This window comes from Episyrphus balteatus, chromosome 1 (genome assembly GCF_945859705.1).
Source record: "Episyrphus balteatus chromosome 1, idEpiBalt1.1, whole genome shotgun sequence".
Lineage (NCBI taxonomy): Eukaryota > Metazoa > Arthropoda > Insecta > Diptera > Syrphidae > Episyrphus > Episyrphus balteatus.
This window is the reverse complement of record NC_079134.1, coordinates 13,405,302-13,427,330: the sequence shown is the minus strand read 5'-3', so window position 1 is coordinate 13,427,330 and position 22,029 is coordinate 13,405,302. Positions and strand designations below refer to the sequence as shown.

General features: G+C 26.4%; 1 protein-coding gene across 5 annotated transcripts in view; it reads left to right on the top strand.

Annotated features, from left to right (window-relative positions):
- LOC129905484 (synaptotagmin 1) overlaps positions 1-22,029 on the top strand; it is a 74,098-nt gene that overhangs the window by 46,245 nt on the left and 5,824 nt on the right. For 4 of the 5 annotated variants that reach the window (XM_055980976.1, XM_055980953.1, XM_055980961.1 and 1 more), the window contains 4 exons: positions 6,536-6,730; positions 6,805-6,981; positions 16,845-16,959; positions 20,148-20,281. In XM_055980976.1, the coding sequence (XP_055836951.1) occupies positions 6,536-6,730; positions 6,805-6,981; positions 16,845-16,959; positions 20,148-20,281 (621 nt within the window). The remainder of the gene's footprint in view (positions 1-6,535; positions 6,731-6,804; positions 6,982-16,844; positions 16,960-20,147; positions 20,282-22,029) is intronic. The other variant, XM_055980982.1, reaches the window with a different exon arrangement.

Sequence of the window (22,029 nt, the reverse complement as noted above, 5' to 3'; positions counted from 1 at the left end):
CAAAAATTAGTTTATTTTGAATGTCAAATCGTAAAGAATATTTTTCTTTCAAATGAGATTATTTGCGAAATGATCTCATTTGGGCTCTAGAAAAAATAGACCAATAATGACTTTGGAAATATTTCAATTATGATTTATAAACTTTTATTAGAATTCAAAGCCACAAAATGAAGTGTTTTTACAAAATATTATGTACTTCGAATGGCAAGATGTCAAAATGAATGCATTTTTTAAGTTTTTTTTTACCATTTTTTACAGTTTTTTACCGTTTTATTCAAATTTTTACGTTTTTTTACATATTTTACACATTATTTACCATTTTTTACGGTTTTTTTTACACAAAAAATGTAAAAAATAGTTTTTTTACACGAAATCGCCCATCAGTGTTGACAAGGTGTCTCACGATAATATGTCTGATGAGTCCAAATGAGCTTGTATGGACTAAAGGCCGTAAAAAGCTATATTAAATCGAAACTAATAATTGCAGACAAAAATCACTTATAACTTAACTTATTGCATTTTTATAATCTTGTTAGCAGACTATCTTATAAAGTAATTCCAAATCATTTCCTTACAAAAAAAAACAATTGAGAAAATAATCATTTTTATCAATAATCAAAACCGACTTCCATGGATCAAAGCTAGGTTTTATGGTTTTTCTAATAGTTTCTATAGCTAAAATTGAACAAAATGGGACCACACGGCAGCCACCACCTTTCCAATACAAAAAGAATTATCAAAATTGGTTCACTCAGTCCAAAGTTATGCGGTAAAATAAAAAAAAAAAAAAAATACAGACGAATTAAATATCTCCTCCTTTTTCGAAGAACCTTGAACGCCTTCAATAAATCAACAAATCGTATTTTTTTTTAAGTTCGAAAATTTACTTTATTTACATATATAAAGGGCATAAAAAGAAGTTGTATGGTGCCTTAAAACTAATAAATCCAAGTTTATACTCAAAATAAACTCCCCCATCCAGAGCAAATAAGTCTCCCGGCAACTGTTTCTTCTGATCCAACAATTAGCGGTGAAGGTTTTTCGTTTTCAATTTCATCATCAGAATTCTGTAGTCCCAATAACTGTTCCATTTGCTGACTATCAAAACTTCCAAATGTTATCACATCACATTCAGTATTCTTTTCGATTTGCTGCTGTTGAAGATAAGCTGAATCAATTTGAATAAGTTTCTGATGATTTTCTTCTAAAGGTCCTTGAAATTCGGGAAAAGTCCAATCACTTGATTGCTGTTGACTTTGGTAATCTTGATCAAAACTTATAACATTCCAATTATTATGATCTGGAGTATGAATTGGAACATCTCTTCCATTTAAACTTAAATTATCTAATATATCCGGTTGAATCCAATTATTCCAATCCTGATAATTCTGAGCTGCTGAGTAATACTGAGTTTGTGAACTTGAAGGCCCTTCGTATTGATGCAATTCCTGCTGAATATTTTGACTTGGATCATAAATTGTCCAATTATTTTGCTGATCTTGTGCAGAAACTGGCGAAGAACTAATAACCGGAGATTGCTGACTAAAATCACCTTCACTTGCTGTCTCACTTCGTTCTTCAATCAAATTTTCCACATCGTCTTCGTTCTCCATTAAAGCATCAATCTGTCGCTGATAAGCAGCTCCAAACAAATCAAATGTATGAGCTTTATTCTTTGAGTTAAGTTGTCGAATAATCCGATGAATTTCATAAATTCTCTCCATCATTTTCTCAGAACTTTTAATTGTTATAGACATTCCAATATCGCGTTCCTTCTGTGAAATAGTTATCCGAACTCCTGCTTTTCTTCCAAGTTCCATAATTTCCGTAGCGGTTTCATAATCATCCGAAATGTCAAATGTAAATTCGATTGGAAAATTACCAACCAGTTCGGTTCTAGCGTTCAAAACTTCATCTACATTTCCAGTAATAGTAACTTGTGATCTTCGATTGCCTCTCATTGATAAATCTGGGAAAAATATTTTCGTATTTGTCTTCTCCATTATTTCATTGATATTTTCACAATTCTCTCCTTTAACTGATTCATGATGCTGTGGTGGAACTTGGACTTGTAAACTAACAATGTTGTTTGCTGCCATCTTTCCAAGGGCGTTTGTAAGTAGAGAACGTGCAGCTTGTTTAAGTTTGTCTTGACGTCTTGTTGTTCCTCGTATTAGAACCAAAATTTTATTTGATTTGTGATTTGTCAAAAATGTTACATGAACTTTGTAGTAAATTCCGACACTTTCCGGTGATGGTAGGGCTCGGTTCTTTGGCAATTCGAAGGACATCAAAATTGGTGATGATAAACGGAGTAAACTTCTTGCAATTTCAACGTCATCTAGCATTCCATTTACTGTGACTTGATTGCTCTTTTTGATCAAATTCGGATCTGGGAATTGGATGTGAGTTTGAGTGTCATTCATGATGCGGTTAACCATGTTGTTATTTCTGCCCATAATGTACGTGTGATCAACATTCGAAACTGCCATTTTAAGTCGAAAAATTGAATCGTTGACTTCTAGACGTGCCAATATCAGTCCTTTGGCCCAAGTTATGTCTTCCATACGTCTTCCAGAAACACGAATAAATGGATGATGTTTATTTTTGATAGCTTGGTTAAGTGATTGCTGGTATTCGATTTTAGTTTGTGTTGTTTCCATTATTTGTTCGAAATATAAGTCGGCTTTAGTTTTAGCTTGAATGAAAGTTACAGTTGTAGCCATTTTTTGCAATTTTGAACGATCCACTTCGAAAAATTCTTCGTGTTGGAAATCTTTGCCAACGGAACTATTTGTTGAGTGTTTTTGATTTAATGTAGCCATTTTGTTAATATACTTTTGGTAAGACTTGGATTTTCAAAAACTTTTTAAAATTAAATTTCTTATTAACTTGTAACTCCCGTGTAGTTTGTTGATCTCGATAAGAAGATTGACTGACTACAAATTTTATTTTCACCCGTTTTATATGATTTGGAAAATATATAGTTCAACTCCTTAATTACCTAATTTTGCACCCAAGAAGTAATTAGTCAAGGATTAACCAGGTACTAATAATCCTAAGATAGTTACAATTGAGCTTCTTGCACAGGTAGATTCAGGTAGATTATATAAAATTGTATAACTGTGATAATTAGATCAACCCTTAGATATTTGAGACTTTCTGAGTTATGTTGAAATTTTATTGATCTTAAATCTATTAACTTTGAGTGATATTTTGTTGAGGTAGATAATTATTAAGGTTCAATAAAATTTCAAGACAATTCATAATAATTATTTAATAGATATTTATTTTTCTTTAGAGAATTTAAAATTACAGGTAAGGAAATTTAATAGAAAATGGAAAAGATAAAATAAATAGGTACATAAATGACCAAATGAGTTTTCGTTTAATATTAAGGTTATTAGTGCCAACCCATAACCGAACGCCTAACTTGTATTCGATAAACGAATATAATAGAAAAAAAAAATACACAAATATATAAATTAAATTAGACTGATAAAAGGCTAGATTTAATATTTTTCTTGTATAAAATTGAACGCTCTACAAAAAAGCTTTTAATTATTTTTTTGATAAACCGCTCTGTTTCGAAGTTATTCAACTTTAAAATATAAAATATAATATTTTCTTCCTTTTTTCCAATTTTTTGACGAAATTTTTAGGTTTTTCAAAAAATTTGGCAAACTTTTCGAATTTTTTATATTCTATCAAACTCCTTATATACTATCGTATTAGAATTTTTCAATAAATTCGAATTATTTTTTTTTTTTTTTTTTTTCAACTAAAAATTATTTTTATTCATTTTTCGTGTCTGTCTTTTTTTAAATTTTATATTTCTAGCATTTTGATAAACCATTAAAAAGTTATAAAATTCCAAACTCAAAACCACAATCATTCCCAAGTAAATCATATCATATCAAAAAGAAATTTGCGATGCGGCAGCACTTAATTAATACTTTAACAGGATTTTTTTCGTCATTTCCAACAATATTTTCAATATAACCATGAACAAAAACAAATTTTTTTGAATCAGTCTAATGCAAATAATAAATTAGTGCATGCATATTTGTATATATTGCTGGCTTTTGAAACTTGCTCCAAGAAAAAATGACCTCGTGAATTTAAAAAATTGCTGTTTATATAAATTTTGTATGTATTATTTCATAACTAGTTTCAGTTTCTAGTCACAATAATTTCAACAATGATGCATTGATTGAATTTTGAAACGTTTGGGTTTGTCCAAAACTGCCCAATAAGTATCCCATAGTTTTCCTTAGTTGTCATGGCTTAAAAACTCATGTCTGAGTCCAAACATACTTGATAAATAATTTTATACAGGTGGGAAATATTTTGTTGGCTGTGGTTCAATTTGGTTATGAACTTGCTGCTTCTTATTTGAATTTCCCCAGTTTTTTTTTTTTGTCCAAATACCTAAATAAAACGTTATATGTTTAATTTGGACCTAAATCAGATTAATGTTTAAAACTAGTAAAATTATTTCAATCTAATCCTTGTACCTAAAGATGTACCAGTTTGTTTTTAATAGTTTAAATATTGGCTTTCTTCGGAAACGATATTTTGATATGATGTAGAATTCCCTTAAGTTGTTACAAAATTGCAGTTTCAATCTTTTGAGAAATAATGTGGATAAAGGATCTATGGAAAACGATAGTGTGTACAGAAAGGTAATCAAACTTATTGAAGTCTATTGCCAAATTCTGGCAGATGGTGTTTCAACATTGTTATTGTAGAAGAATCGTTTGCGTTTCAACTACAGGGCTCACGTTACGTTACATATTTTACTCCTTTAGAAAAGTATTTTGAAGTTTTTAGACTGAGAAAATGTAAGACAAGGGTTTGAAACTAAACAAGTGCTTTAATAAGAGTAGGCTCTGTTAACGTTTAAACGAGCACAGACTAATAATTTGCGCTATTATGTTTACTTTTGAAAAAGATTCTCAAATCATTATCAAATTGATATCGATAAAATCCGACGACGACGTTTTTAGTACAACACTAAAAATATTGAACCAATAATAAATCCTTTTATTTCGTCGAATTTTGGTGTTAACCAAGAACCTTAAGTCGACTTGATTTGTCGATTGGCTGTCATAAAAAAAGGTGATATCAGCTTGTAAAATTGCCATCATTTAGATTTCTTTAGTCGCCTTAGTCACTTATACAGTACTTCAGATTAAAAGACACTGTAATAAGGCTAGTTTAAGAGTTTGGCATAAGAAACCTGCACCAACAACCCCGATATCCTTCTTGAAACCAAATATAAAAATAGATGTAGAAGCTTAAGCACAAGATCGGGAATAGCTTCCAAGGCCACTGTGCTTCTATACCTGTATGACAATGCATAGCCTCCATCTGTTATTCCTGTTTTTTAATTCTTCAAGAAGTCTGGGGAAGTAATTTTGGTCACAACCCGGGCGCCAATTTCATTTTATCAATTAATTTAATAATTACGTGCTAAATCTTATCATAGGTATTCTAGGCCTTCAAAATAATCGTAACAGGCATAATTTTAAGTGCTGTATATTTTTTATTCTCGAAAAATTTCTTTCCAGAAGAAACATCTGGAAAGGAAATCCGTCTTCATATACCTAGTTATTAACAGATATAAATTCAACGAACTGAATTATTCATACAATTGTGACATTCAACTCTTTAAATATTTTTCCTCAATAATCCAATTAAAATATTGAACATGTTTAATATAAACAAAAAAAATTTCTCACAACAAAAAAAAAATGTGCAAGTTACAAAGCTTAGGAATGATGAAATGCAAATCATTCAAAAGAAGAAGTCAAAAAAAAGTAAAACCAACATTCTCTTGACATTCTTTACCTACAGAAAGAACTTGTAAAATATGTTCTTCACCCGTAGCTAGCACCAACATTTATTCAAACACAATATATACTATAAAAGAGCTAGAAAAATGCCGGAACAAATCCTTACACCTTTTGCTTCTTCATTTTTTTTTTTTTTAATGAGAATGAAAAAAAAAATACTTCTCACATTGTTATCCTTCCTTTCGTTTTACTTCGTTCTCGTACAGTTGTACGTATACTTACACTACTTGGGTATTATTTCCTTCATCTTTTTATCGCTGGCTGCTCGTGCAAGCAAGAAAATTCGCTTCCTTGTTATAAATGACTTTTCAAGAACTTTTCTTCAAGTATTTTTTTTTCCCCATTTTTTCTGTAACCCATAGGTACTCTTGTGTAAGAGAAAAAAATCAATAAAATTAATTTCATGGGAAGTTATATAGAGAATCCAAAGGATATACCTACTCAGAATGGAAACAGAGCTATATTCTCGTCGTCGTCGTCGTCGGCTATCTCAAATAACCATCCAACCACCCTCCCACTCTCACTTATACATTACTCACCATCATTCGACACATATAAACATACATATACCTACCATACATTTTCTCTGTTCCATTTTGGTTTTACAAAAAAAAAAAAAAAAAAAACAAAAAAAGTACAAAAGAAGAAAATTTTTAATATCGTTAATCTTTCAACAGCTTGAATACGACTTTAATTCAAACAGCTTAGCCGTAACAGTTATCCAGGCGGAGGATCTGCCAGCCCTTGATATGGGTGGCACATCAGATCCTTACGTCAAATGTTACCTGCTGCCAGATAAAAAGAAAAAATTTGAAACCAAAGTCCATCGTAAGACCTTGAGTCCTGTCTTCAATGAAACATTTACATTTAAGGTAAGTTTACATTTGTTTGGTCTTCTTTAGTTTCATGAATTTTAATAAAAAAAATTATTTATTATTTTCTAAAGAGTTTACCTTATGCTGACGCTATGAACAAGACCCTAGTATTTGCGATCTTCGATTTTGATCGTTTCTCCAAACATGACCAAATTGGTGAAGTTAAGGTGCCCCTATGTACGATTGATTTGGCGCAAACTATCGAGGAATGGCGTGATTTGGTCAGCGTCGAAGGCGAAGGTGGACAGGTATGTACATAAACAAAAAAATATTATAACAACAAAAATTTATACAAATTACACGTCCTTAATTATTACGAATATAGTTTTAATTTTTTTTTTCTTTATTTAAGTTTTAATTTAAAAAAATATTTTTTATTATTTTTTAACAAAATACTTTTAAGAAATAAAACAAAGGTTAATATAAATTCCAAAAAACACAAATATATTTATTTTTATTATGTCTAAAAAAAAAAGAAATGCGAAAGAAATAAAATTTTGATAGAATAACCTTAAAACAACAACAGAACTAAAAAATAAAAAAAAATAAATAAAAATTAATCCACACCCAGTTCAAAAAGCTGTTAAATCAAGAATTTTCTTTTTGTCTACAAAAACAAAATCTACACAAATTTATTTATGTAAAAAAAAAATAGAAACAAATAAAAACAACAACAAATTACTACGCACAGTTTTCTGTTTTTTTTTTTTTATTTTTATTCTTTTGTATATTTTTCTACTTTTTAATGTAAGAATTGAAATTGAAAAAAATATATAATTTTTAATTTTATTTAATTTTTTTTTATTAATTTTTTTCTCTCTAAATAAGAAAAAAAAAAACACAAAAAAAAATGTGGGCGGGTATTTTTCTACAGAGACTTACTGAAAATATTTCCTATTTTTCTTTTTCCCCCTCACTTTGTTTCGACCCTTCGTAGAAGGTAAATACAAGAATATAACACAACAACTACTACTACTACTTATCTACTTCTGATATAAAATATAAATTAAAAAAAAAAACAAGGTCAGAGATTTTCATTTCATTATCATTTTAATTTGTAAAATTAATCTTAACAAAAAAAAATATCATTTAATTTAATTACAATTTTTTTTTGTTAAATTTTTTTTCAATAACAGAGCAGAGCATTTTGTTCAGAAAATAAAATAAATTGTTTTTTTTTTTTATAGTTTTTTTTTTTTGTTTAATATTGGATAGTTATATAAATTTTTATATTTATTTATTTTACAAATATATTTAAAATAATCTCTATAAGCTGATTGATTGGATGATGCTATATATACAAAAAAAAATTAAATTTGATTTTTATAATGAAATTAAATATAAAAATTTGTTTAAACATATTAATTACATCTTCTATTTATTATAATATAGACATTTAGCGATCATTATGCGACTGTTTTATATATATATAACTATATAACTAATTGCACCATTTTGTTTGATTTGTTTTAAAAGTTTTGTTACTTATACACTTTGTATTTTATTTTATGAGGGTTTTAGAGATAGTTAATAGTAATTATAAAGAAAATGCAGATTGTATTCAAAATATCAGTTTTACAACAGATGAATATTTATTATGTCTCTGTGGCTACCAATTTACTTAATATGTATTAAAATTTTCTTTGTTGCAATGCTTTGCAACATATTTCAATTTAAAAACATCAATCTGATTTGAATTATAAAATATTGTGCGTTTCATATCGATTATAACTATTTGGTAAAAATCTAGGAACATTATTCGTTCTTGTTGATTCTCATCAAATCTAGTGACTTGTATATTCGAATTTATAATTTGTAAAAGGGAACAAAAAGGCATTTTTTGTTTGATACAGAAACGAATTCTCATAATTTCACTATAGTCTATTAATGCTTTTAATTATTTGGAATATTTATTTTATTTCAATGGCCATAGAAGAACTTGATCTCGTGAACACAGGAAAAGAAAAATTAAGCATTTTGGTATTACGTTTTTTTCAAATTTTTAAACTGAAATCACCCAATTTACCTAAAACGAAAAATATCATATCCCAAAAACTGAAATAAATGTTTCCAAAGAAAAAACCAAGCCTATTATTTTTTGAAATCGGATAAACCTTTCATATGACAAAGCAGTGCTTTTGAGTAATATCGATGCGTTGCAGATGACATGTACCTACCAGAAGATTTTGGGCCTTACAAATTTTTTGTGTTTAAGCGTTGAGCGATAAGACCTAATTTCGAATACATCCGTAAAAAAATGTTCTGATGTTCAATTTATGTAACATGTTTATTTTTTGTATAAACAAAAATCATTCTGTAGGCAAATACGATATTTTTTCTAATCCCAAGACTTTCTGGGATAAACCATAAACTAATTGCAAAATGAAAAAAAAAATATGCACAAATATACATAAAAAAATATTATACAAATTGGACTGAGGCTTCTAGAAAGCTTTGAGCTAAATCAAAAAAGGTTAATGATCTGTAGAAAAAGTTGGTTATTGCCAAATTGATTTCGTCAACACCCAACCATTTTTGGAATAAACCAATATTATACATCGCACCATTATTACAAAACTGTTGCAGTATGATTTGTTTGAAAACTTATTTCTTGATGGATCTAAAAAAAAATGTTAAATTAACTTACCCTTAGTTAAATTTTTATCCTTAAAGTCTAAATGTTTCTTATTTCTATAATATTATATTATAACTAATACTAAGTATCTGCTCAGTTTGTAAGATTTTATATGAATTGAAGATTTTAAACTCATTACAGTTTAGAAAACAAGTAAAAGAACAAGAAAAAAACTTGTAAACTTATTTTGAATACAGTTCTGTACTTTTAAGCTAGATGAGGACTCATTATATAATATACCAACATTCACACAATATATCAGCACACGAAAATTCAAAATGTTTCTTTTTTAAAGTACAATTTAGAGAGTTTTGTATAAACAGAATTTTTTTTTTTCTTTAATTAAAACGCATCTTTCTTCTGGCCTTTGTGGAACGTTTAATATAATTTTTTTTTAATAAAACCAGTTTGTTCATAAAACAAATTTGTATTACAAAAAAAAAAATCATTTCAATTAATTTTCAGTAAACAAAATTTTCTTAGAAGTTGCACAAAAATTTTCTTATGCTCTGCTAGAAGTGAAATGATCGCTAAAAATTATTTTCATATTATATTTTTTCGTTTATTTTTATTTTTTTTTTTTTATTTTGTTACAAAAAAAATGCATTCTTTTTTAATACTTAATTCAATTCCAATTCAATTCACTCAAATATTATACTCGTACATACTAATCAGCGCTACATTATCTCTTTTTTAAACTTGTCTTCAATTTTATTTTTTTTTTTTAATGAACATAAAAAAATTCATAACCACCACACATATTGTGTTAAATTTGAGTTTAAAATTTATTATAGTATATATTATCCCTTTGTAGACAGTTGACAGTTTTTTTCAAATTACATGTTTCACAAACAATACACAGTAAATCAGACAACAAAATTTTACCAATTTATATTTTTTTCAAAATTCAAAATTTATACTTGAAAAATATAAATTCAAAAATATAAAAAAAAAAAATAAAACACAACTATTCAACTACCCACACAGAGTCTCTCTCGTTTTCTCTCACACAAAATATATAGAATATACACAGTAAATTTAGTTTAATTTTTTTTATTTTTAAAACAAAATATATTTATTTTTTATATTTATTTAAAATTTTTCCCCCCACCCACTGTCAATCATTTTTAACTTCTGCTGTGCTTACGCCTGTGAATGGTTGTGTCTTCCATACAATAAACTAATTGAACAAAACCTATCAGCAAACAAAATTGAAACTTGAAAAAAAAATTTATCGCATTTTGTAAAAAAATAAAAATGATTAAAAAAAAATACAAAAAAATACTATTCTATTCAGATTAAAAAAAAAAAAAACAAGACTTGCATGCTTCGCTTCAAAATAAACATTTTTTTACTTAAAAACCATTTTCTTTATATATATCTTGAAAACATGTAATAACATTTAAATATTTAATTATTATATATCCTCTTTCAAATCTCATAATTATATATTATTCTCCAATTTTATTTTTGTAACAAAAAAAAAAGTACAAAATATTTAAAAAAATTTTTAAAACAAAATTTAATTTTCAATCAAATTTTAATCTTATTTATTTTTTTATTTCTTTTAATATTTAATTTTTTTTATATCGCTAACGAAACAAATTATCAATCAAAATCCATATCTATTGCCAAAATTACCAATCAAAATTCTATCTCGCAAAAAAACCTATAATTCATCCACGTAAGTATAAAACAAAAAATTTGAAACAAAAAAAATTCTAAAATTATTCGTATATTCATACTGTGCTTGTAATATTTTTATTTTTGAATTCGTGTTATTTAAGAAAAAGTAAAGAAAAAAAATTAATTGGTGTATTTCATGTATAATTATTTTGTTTTTGTTTTGAGATGTTGCTTGTTTTTGATGTTTATTTTGTATCAAATGAATAAATTTTGTAATTTGGAAATGCTAAAGTAAATTTGTGTCATTCTGCTTAATGTCTTGCATCTTTGATATTTTATTTTTTTTTTTTATAATATAAAGTAAGCTTATTTCTTATGGGATGATGTTAACTTCAGATTTTATTCATTTTTAATATTCGATAGGGGTTGAAAATATTTTTATAACTTTTTTTTTTATAAAACTTGTTCAAAAGGCTTTAAAAATAATACCAAAGAGCAAATACAATTACCCGAAATTCAATTTTATAACCTTAACTCTTAAATATGGTTTAAACTTAAATTTATTGTAAAATTATTCTTAAAAGATTTGCCTTTAAAGACAGTTTTCAGATGTGTTTAACAATTTTTCCACTGCATACAGTGAAATTTATAAAACAAATCATTGATCGTTTTATATTTTCTCCTTTCCGGCATATTTATTTCCTTTTTGAAAACATTAATTTTCTGTATTAATAAACTCATTTTTTTGTCTTTTTCTCTGTTGCCATCGGAGCCACTTTCAATAGTTTCATTAAGCTCTAATTTTTCACACGAATTTTGTCGTAAGAAATAACTTTGGAAAAAATCATCAATAGCTATCAGTATTGATGGGAACTATCGAATAGTTCATTCATTCATTTATTCATTCGAATAAAAACTATCGAATAAACTATCAGATAAAAACTATCGAATAAACTATCCAATAAAAAAACTATTCGAATAAAAAACTATCGAATGAAAATTATAACTAAATGAATGAATGAATGAATGAACGATTTAAAACTATCGAATATTTTACAACTATCGATAGTTTGATAGTTTTTATTCGATAGTTCCCATCACTAGCTGTCAGTACGTTTTAAAAAACAAAAAAATACATATTTCAAAAGTTTTTTCATTCTAAATAAATACATTTTTTATTGAAATTCCAAAGATCATTAAAAAAAAAAAAACTAAGAGAGTACAGGGAACATACATAGCCCATTTTTGTAAATAAGCATAAATTATTTTTATGTTAGCAGCATCAAAAATTTTCAGAATTTGCCGATGTGTGCTGATGATCAATAAGTCTCATGTCGAAAAAAAAAACAAACAAATTGGTTTGTATTTTTAAAAACAAATGACTTAAACAAATTTTTTTTTAATTTAAACTCTATTCAAGCATTCATTAAAATCCGTTGTCGAGAAAGTCAGAAAGTATATCGGTTGTCGGTTGTAAATATCGATGAAGAAATAATCAGTTTCATATTTTTGACTAGACGCATAATATTGTTTTTTTTTGTCTCCAAATTCTTTTATAAGATTTAACTAAAAAAAACCTGAAGCTATTTACGTTTGCATGTAAAATTAACATTTTTAACTATTGTGAAAACTTTTATATATTTAAATAATATCTGAAGTTAACTTAGCCCTTTTATTCAAATTTATTTATAAAAAAAAGAACGAGTCAGCCATAATGCTAAAATTATTACTGTAATGTTAAACAGAGCTTCGATAAAACCTGGACATATACTAAATACATAAAAACAAGTAAACTTTTTCTTACTATTTCTTCAAAACTTTTTTTTATATATCTATAGATTAAGGTTCGTTTGTTCAAATGAACAAAAATCACAAAATTGAACTTTTACAAACGGACCTAAATTTTCACTTTTCATATTTTTTTACAAATCTTTGGACAGGTTTACATAAAATTTTATTTATTTTTTTACTATACACAATTGGTCAGAAGCGAAAACCAGCCAAGGGTTTAGTACTAAAATACTTGTTTACCTATAGTGAATAAAACTGGGGTTGTAAGTGAATGATTTACCTACATATTTATAATAATAATTTTGTTTTACTAAAACATTGATCTAAAATGCTATGCATATAATTTATGTATGAACATATGAGCTACAAAGCTGTTGTTATTGCTGTTAATCGCATACAATTAAATGGGTTGCTATAGGTCACATCAATCCAAGAAACAATTCCGATTCCTCAAAAATGCCTCATTTTAAGTCAAAGTCACATTTCAAACTCCTTCTTTCAAATTTATGGTTGGGTAAAATATCTTTTTAAAATTGAACAAGTCTATTTCGAACTCCGTTCCTTATCAGTATAAAATATTTATTCCAAAATAACAAAGATTTATAAACCCTCTTTTCTTTAGCACAAAAGTACATATTTTCATTTGTTCGATTGAATAAAATGTTGCGCATACACCACAGTGACCGTTTAAGTTTCAACTTAAACAACTAACTATGAGGGCTATTCATTGCCATATTTAACTTCTTTTTTTTTTTACTTATTGGATGTTTTCGGCAATAAAATATTTTTTATGGAATCTGCTTGGATGCATCTCTTCATTGTAAAACACACTTCAAAAGAGTTATACAATGAAAACCGAACAACCATCAGTTTCAAGATTGCGATTTCTCCCAGCCTTCGATCATCTAAAATTGTTTGTCATAATGGATAGATCTAGGTACTTATTAAAGAATTTTTTTTTTCTAATTTTGAAAAGAAGCTCAAGCTTCAGCTTTAGATCAGCTCATATTAATTATATTTTATATAATATAAAAAATTATAATTATACTTACAACCCTATTTTAAGATTTTTTCTCACAATAAATATTTATGAAAAAAATACGCTTATAACTCTTTTTAATAATTTTAAATTTTCATATTTTTGCTAAAAAAAAACAACTCGTAAATAATATTTATAATATTAATAATAATAATATGAATGCTACTTAGAGCTTAATACATTTTTTCCCTTAAAACTTTAAAAACAATCATATTTAACTTATCACATATTAATCATCATAAAATTCTATTTCTTAGTTTTAACAAACTTAAATATTTAAATAGTTTTTTTTAATTTACATTTTCACACACAATACGTAATTAGTAAAAAGTCAGAAATAAATCTTATTCAAGAATGTAACGGATGTATAAATCTTATTTGAATAAATAAATAAATATTTTTTTTTAATTTGTTATAACACATTTTTTATTTAAATATTAAACAACACATTTTTTATTTCTTAAAAACAAAAATTGGTTAGATGAAACAATTAAAAAAAAAAAAAACAAAGGAGCTGGTTTGAGCTGGGTGTTTAGTGTTTATTAAGAGGTAAAACAGTGGATTTTACACCATTTTTATTTCAATTATATATTATTTATAATCTATTTAACTATATTACAAAATGGTAAAAAAAAATTAAACAAAATCTGAAATGATTTCTACATTATGCTTTAAAACAAACTGAATTAATTGTTATACTCTTTATTTTATTTTTATTTTATTTTTCAATCGAAGCTCTAATACGTTCAGTAAAAGTGCAAAAAACAAAAGCCTTTTAATTATTATTTTTATATATAATTTTTAATTATAATTTAAGTTATGAAGTTTTATATTATGTTTTATTGCGTTTATGATCGATGTTTACTTGCAAAAGTAGTCAATGTGTAATGAAGTACATCAAATATATTATATAAATATATTTATTATACATATATATATTTTATTGTTTATGTTAAAATTGAATTAGCATTGATTGGTATTCAAATATAAAAACAAATATAATTAAACAAAAATGCTTAAAAATATTAATTATTATTTTCTAATTTATATTTAAATAAATAATAAGAAAAAACGTGGAGTATACAGAAAAGAGTACACTAATTTTTTTCAAAATATTTTTCATCCAACTAAAAAGTTTCATTCATTGAATCAATGAGCATTCATGAGTTTTAAAAAAAAATAACACATTTCAAATATGCAAACAGACGTATTTCGAGACTTCAAATGTATTCATTCTGATGCCTTACAAGACGACGCATGTTTCAAAATACTGTCGAACTCGGAACCACACGACTTTTTTGTAACGCAAAAAGTTTAAAAGAGACACATGTTTAGGTAATACCTGTGCCTTAAAACTAGTGCTGATTTCTGTCCCATAAGTTTTGTCTTAATTTTCTTAGATTACACTAGTTTACAAAAAAAAAAAATTTTTTGGACACCAAGTGCAGTTATACTTTTCGTATAGATTTGAGCCGAGAAAACTCTAAAATCTTATTTAAAAAAAAATATTTATGGATAGGTTTTCGAGATATGATTTTTCAAAGTTTTTTTGTCGTTGTTTTTTCCAGCCTACTTAGTATACGGGCTTTATCTTGAGTAATAAACGACTAATCTGAAAGCTGAGTAAATAAGGAACAAACACTAGAACAACTTTTCTGTGTCACTCCAGATGTTTAAGTGCCATATATTAAAACATCTTAAAAAAATCTAGTTTTTGAAGGAAATTTCTGAAAAAAAACTTTATGACTGAAAGAAAAAATCGAAATCTTTCAAAGTGTGTAGTACACTTCCTGGCAAAGATAAAAAGATAATTTTCTTCAAAATCTATTCATAAATTATAAAGATATGATCATTTTTGTAACGATCAATATTTTCGACTTTTTCTGTTACTTTTTGAGTTTTTGTCTATAACTTGAAAAGCAAGCCAAATTTGAAAATTTTTATTAAAAAAAAATAAAATATGGACTTTTAAAATCTAGTATTTTTGGTATTTTTGAACCATTTTTCTTCTTCATTAACCCTTCTCTGTTTGCTGGACTTCACTTAAACTTTTGACCGTATTTATTACGATATATCATAAATTTATATTTTGGTTTGAGAAAAAGATTGGTACGTCTTATACAAGACTTTTGAAAACTGAAGTCAAAGAGTTTAAGTTTACGACTTTTCTTTTAACTCGATTATTCTGATTGATGGAGTTCCACAAGATTCGATTTTTGGTCCAATTCTATTTTTATTATATTTATTATTATTCATCTCAATGTAGATGATCTCCAAATTTACCAGTTTCGTACCTTAAACCTATTGAACTACTTATCTGTTCTTATCTTAACTGTTTTACCAGTCCTTCTTCAGGTGTTCTCTTGATAACCACGGGCTAAGCACGAATCGTCTGTTAGTTTTCGATGAAACTTATATGCATTTGGGTAAACTCCACATTTTAACTTATTTAAAAAAATTTTGTTTATCATTTAATTTTAATTATTTAATTTTTGTGCCCTTAACTAACAATATAATTTTAATTTTAAAATTAAACTTAAGGCTTTAATCAAATAAAGTTCCAACTCGTATGTTAACCGTATATTCAATGTTTAAAATTACTATTATTGTTGTCCTCGTAATTTTGAATTCCTCTTATGGTAGGTATGCACACCAAATGGGAAAGATTTAAAAAAAAATATATCCAAGCAACAAAGATTTTTTGCTATGAAGAATAAAAAAAATTTCCGCGTACCAACTTATATTCTGTAATCCAAACAAAAAAAAAAATTAAGAACAAAAAAACAATATCCCCTTAAATTTAATGTTGTGAATTTTCAGACTGTTGTCAATGAGCAAATGTGTAACCTTAAAAATAATATATATTTTTATGGAGTAGCTTTATAAATAAAATATTTATTGTTTTTTTTTTTTTTTTTTGTAGAAATAAATGTGCAGCATAAATACAAATGTTAACAATAATTATTTTTTTACTAATAAATTTATATATTATTTATTTTTTTAACTTTAAAAACAAATAGGAAAAGCTTGGTGACATCTGCTTCTCTCTGCGCTATGTACCGACTGCTGGAAAACTTACTGTCGTCATTCTGGAAGCTAAGAACTTGAAAAAGATGGACGTTGGTGGATTGTCTGGTAAAAATTTTAGTCGCCAAATCGACTTGAAAATCAGAAATCCACATTTATATAAAAACTTCTTCAATCATAAATTTCATACCGTTGTGGATTGAAATTTTCAAGTCGATTAGGAGATTTATATTTTTATTTAAAAATTTTATTATTTATTTATTTTCTTAAGCATTAACATTAATCTATTTATTTATATAAAAAATACAACACGAGCAAATAAATTTATCTATTATATTTATGTACGTGTATATTTCAATCTATATATATATACATTTTTGGCACAAGAAACGGTCTTTTCTTCTAGCCAAATTATATCGGTGATATTTTTTCTTATAAAATCAAATCAAAACAACAAAAAAACGTCTCTCTTTTAAAGTCTTGAATAATACAGTTAAATCTGTGATATATTCATATGAGCAACACTTGAACAAAATGAGCATTTCATCGACCGTCGTTTTGTAAAATAAAAGAAAAAAAAAAAAAAAAACAATTTTAAACTCTTATTGCTTGCATATAAAAATAATTTAAATAAAACCTAATACCCTATAAAATATTATATTTTCTTCAATTTCCTTTTATTATTATTTGTATCAACTTGCTTGAGATTTTTGTATAGCTATTTATTCATTGTGAATACATCTTATCTAAAAGGGTAGACACAATGTTTTATTTCCTTTTAAAATTAAATTTAAACTTACTATAAGTCTATTTATATATACGAAGGGGTCCATAAGAATGCCATTTTAAAAAAAAATTTAAAATTATATTTAAAGTGTTGCCTGTGAAAATATCAAACAAAGCTCTTCTAAGCTTTTACAAACAAACTCTAAATTTTGTTAAGTTTTTCCTAAAAACAAAAACAAAACAAAAAAAAAGAAAGTAATTTTATAATTTAAATCCTTTATTTCATTTTGATTATAATTTTTTTTTTTGTAAAATTTTGAAAATAAAAGCGCGTTTTTGTTTGAAAAAAAAAAAAAAATTGAAATAAAATTTAAAATGTTAAAAATTGGTCTCGAGATTCTCTTTGTGGATTTAAAAAAATGTTCACTCCAAATGTTTAGCGTTTAGACGGTTGTTTCTCAAAGTAGTGATGGGTTGGCTGACATGTTCCTAAAACGGGAATAATATTGAATAAATATTCGTCGTTTTTGTTGTGATTTTAAGCAAATGTATTTCATAGGAATTTTCGTTAATAGAGTTAGTGGAAGTTATTGAATAATAAAATTGGGATGCTTTTGTTAATTTGGCTGGAAATTTCATCACAGAAGTAACGAAAAAAAAAGTTATTACTTCATTAGAGTTATTTAATTTATTAAAAAATTGAATAGTTTGTGTGCCTACCTTAATTTATTTAACATTAATGCATTAATGACATCACCAGACTTTGAGCCTTGGATAATCTTGGTTTTGAAGAAACTGTTTTCAAGTTAAATAATGTGAATATTATAGGTCTGCGTGTTCAAATGTTGTAAATTGATGCATTTTCGATACTCATCATGTCCAGAAAATATCGCGTTTTGACTGCAAAAAATTCTGTAGAATTCTGTAGAAATACAATGTTCAATTTTTGCTTTAAATAGGTATAGCATTTATTTACGGGATCACACCAATTTCTCTCTTCTCTCTGGAAGAGGTTGTTACTGGGCTTGCTTAAGATTCAAGTGAAGAAGATTATTTGTTACCTACACGTGGAAGTGTTTTCAGAACTAATCTACAAAGCATAAGAAATGTTGACTTTTTTTTACCTACAAATCATGTTTGACTACAATTCACACAAATAAGACCATAAAGTAGAGGTATTTCCGCATCTTGGATAAAAGTTCAAGTATCAACGAGGGACCTTAACTCTATTTTACAGAAGACTTTCAGATCTAAGTAAAATATATTCATTTTAGTAGGTGTCATGTTATACTTCTTCCGCAGGAATTAATGGAATGTGATAGTTTTGAGTCGTAACTAATAAGATTGTATCAGAATCAACAAATTCAAACAGCTTAAAGCTTTCAGAAAACTGCTTGATAGGTTCCTTCGGCCAATGTTCAAAACAAACTTGCCTACGATACGAAGTTGAAGAAACAAAAGCCAATTTCATTTCCGCGTATCATGCAGATAAAAAGTATATGCAGTTTGAACCTTTTTATTTGGCAAAGTGTTTTTAAGCTGCACAAAAAACTTCGTCGATTTAAAGTCGAATACCTATACCTATACTTATACCTCTCAACCATTGCTTTATACGTGTAATTTGATTGGTAGAAAAAAGGGGACGTACAATTTTCTGTCAAATCCAAGCAGATGCACTCATTAATTATGCTCTTCAGAACCTTGTCAAATATTGATGGTAAGGTAACCTCTTAAGAACCTTGGTATCTAACCTTTTATTTTCATGCCGATGTCACATCATTACATCAAAACCACTGTCAATAGCCTATTCACTCTTCCCTAATTTCGCACCCCAAGTTGTTTGAGATCTTTTTCAACCGAATGCCTTTCTAAGTTTAAAAAAAAAACTAAAGTCTTGTTTGAGGGTTAATGTTCAGTCGCGAAATTTCTTAATCAGTGACACAATTGTTGGAAAAACGTAGTTATTGTAGGTATTATTAAAAAATTCTTTCCAAAATTTAAAGGGCTTTCTAAGGTTTTCAAACAATCAGTTCTATAGAAGCAACTTGAATGCATCTATTCACCATGGTCCACATTCTTCCAACTCAACAAGTCCGAATTCTTAGTTTAGTTTTGTATCGGAGCTTCTAAAATATCTTTTCTTCGGCGTAAGAAGAAATCAATTTTTTATCAATTTACTTAAGATTAAATATTGTATATGACCGACTTGTTCATATTTTAAAATCCCCAACGAGAATTTTCGCAATTTAACAAAAATAAAAAAAAATTAAATTGAATATTTGTTTGCACTCTTAGTTTTATTTTATAATTTTTTTTTTTTTTTTTGAAAATTTGGAAAAATAAATTAACGTAAAATTCATTGAAATAAAAAATAATATTTCTTATATAGAAAAACATTATTAACTTAACGTAAAAATAAAATTAAAGTTTAAAAAAAAAGAAAAAGAAATTTAAAATGGTAAAAGTTAAAAGTAAAAAAAAAAAAGTTTTTTGCAGAACAACAAAAAAAAAAATTAGAAGTAAATTCGACAAAAAAAACATATTTTGTTTTCTTTTTTTCTATTTTATAGATCCATATGTGAAAATTGCTATCATGCAAAATGGAAAACGTTTGAAAAAGAAGAAGACAAGTATCAAAAAATGCACCCTCAACCCTTACTACAATGAGTCGTTCTCATTTGAAGTTCCATTTGAACAAATACAAGTATGCGAGAATGTATTATACTATCCTATAACTAAATATTACTGTGTTTAATTTAACAAAAAAAAAAAATACAAAACAAAAAAAGAAAAAAAAAACTACTACCTACTACAAACAACAACAAACAATAAAAACAATCCGTTATATATTTTGTAATGAATTACAAGAAATAATACCAACAAAAATATACCCAAAACCATATAAAAACATGATCAACAATACCCTATATACCCACAAAAATCTACTACAAAATAAGCCAACACAATTTTTTTTAAAAGAATCTTTAAAAAAAAAATGGTTTACACAACCTCAGTCTCAGAAGACTCTATACTACTTCTACTACTAGTATTAACTACTTTTCATACTACAAACACAATATAATACTTTTTTCTTAAATGAAAAAAAAAAAATATACAAAACACCCCCCAAAAGATTTTTGATACTTGAAACACTCCCCCCTTCTGCCATCACCTCTCAGCATAAATGTTTTGTGTTGTATTTTGTTGTAAACAATTGAGCATAAATAACAAACAATTATCAGCTGAGCCGTTGCACACAGTTTATAAAAACATAAATGTTATTCTTGTAAATAAAAACAAACAAACAAAAAAAAAACAAAACAACTAAATAATTTTCTGTATACTTTCGAATACAATTATGTGTTGCGATGTTGTTCTTGATATATTCACATTTGTACCTTATAAGTGCGCCCTTTAATTTTGTGTTGCTCACCACTCCCCTTGCCCTTATTAAAAAAAAAAAATGAAACAAAAAAAAAAATACAACTACCTACCCTGTGAATGCATACGGCTCGTAGAAATGTTTTATTTCAATTCCCCAGTACAAAAATTAGTATTATGCAACAAACCTTAAATTTATTTAATTTTATTGATTTATTTTTTTCGTTTTGTTTTATTTATGTTTTGTTTAAATTGATGTTTAATGTTTATTTTTATTGATTTTTATTTTGTTGTGTTATTGGTTGTTAGCTTCAACAATAAGTGTATATTTTTCTAAATGTAGTTATCAAACACTACATTCAACAAGAACGAAGTCAAAATTTTGAAAAACAAAATTCGTTCAAAATGTATAAATTAATAATTTCAGGGTTGGGAAATTTACTGCAAAGGAAGTATATTATACTAAGTTTGTTTTAATTGTTTCCATATATATTTTGTTTAATTACTAATTTACTGTGATTTTCAAATTATCTTATTTATTTTAATTTAAATAAACGTGAGGACATGAAGGATGTTTTTTGAAAAAAAAAGTATTAATTTGAACAGAAACTTAAACAGGCACTAAGACAATAATTCATTCCAAGCCAAAGAAACGATGACAAATAACAATCAATAACAAATTCACGAAAAACTTGAATTCATTGATACCAAGTTCTGTTTTTATCTCAATTTTTTGACATGCCCAGAGACTATTTTCAAGCACAATATTTTGTTTGACAAAGTGTATTAACATTGAATAGTATTAAACAATATTCAAGTGAACTCTACCTTTAAAAAAGAATATTAAGAGGGACCACCAAAGAAAACAGCTGAACAGAATATTTTGATTTTTTATAAATGAATAGGTATGTTAATATAGACCAGTGCTATAAAAATTTATAGAAATAAATAAATTGAAATTGAAGTATAGATAAATGAGTTTTAAAAAAGTTTTAAATTTCTGGGAACAATTTAATGTTTTTTGTACAGCAAAATTACATATTTTTCGATCGTTTAACTGAAAGAAAATGC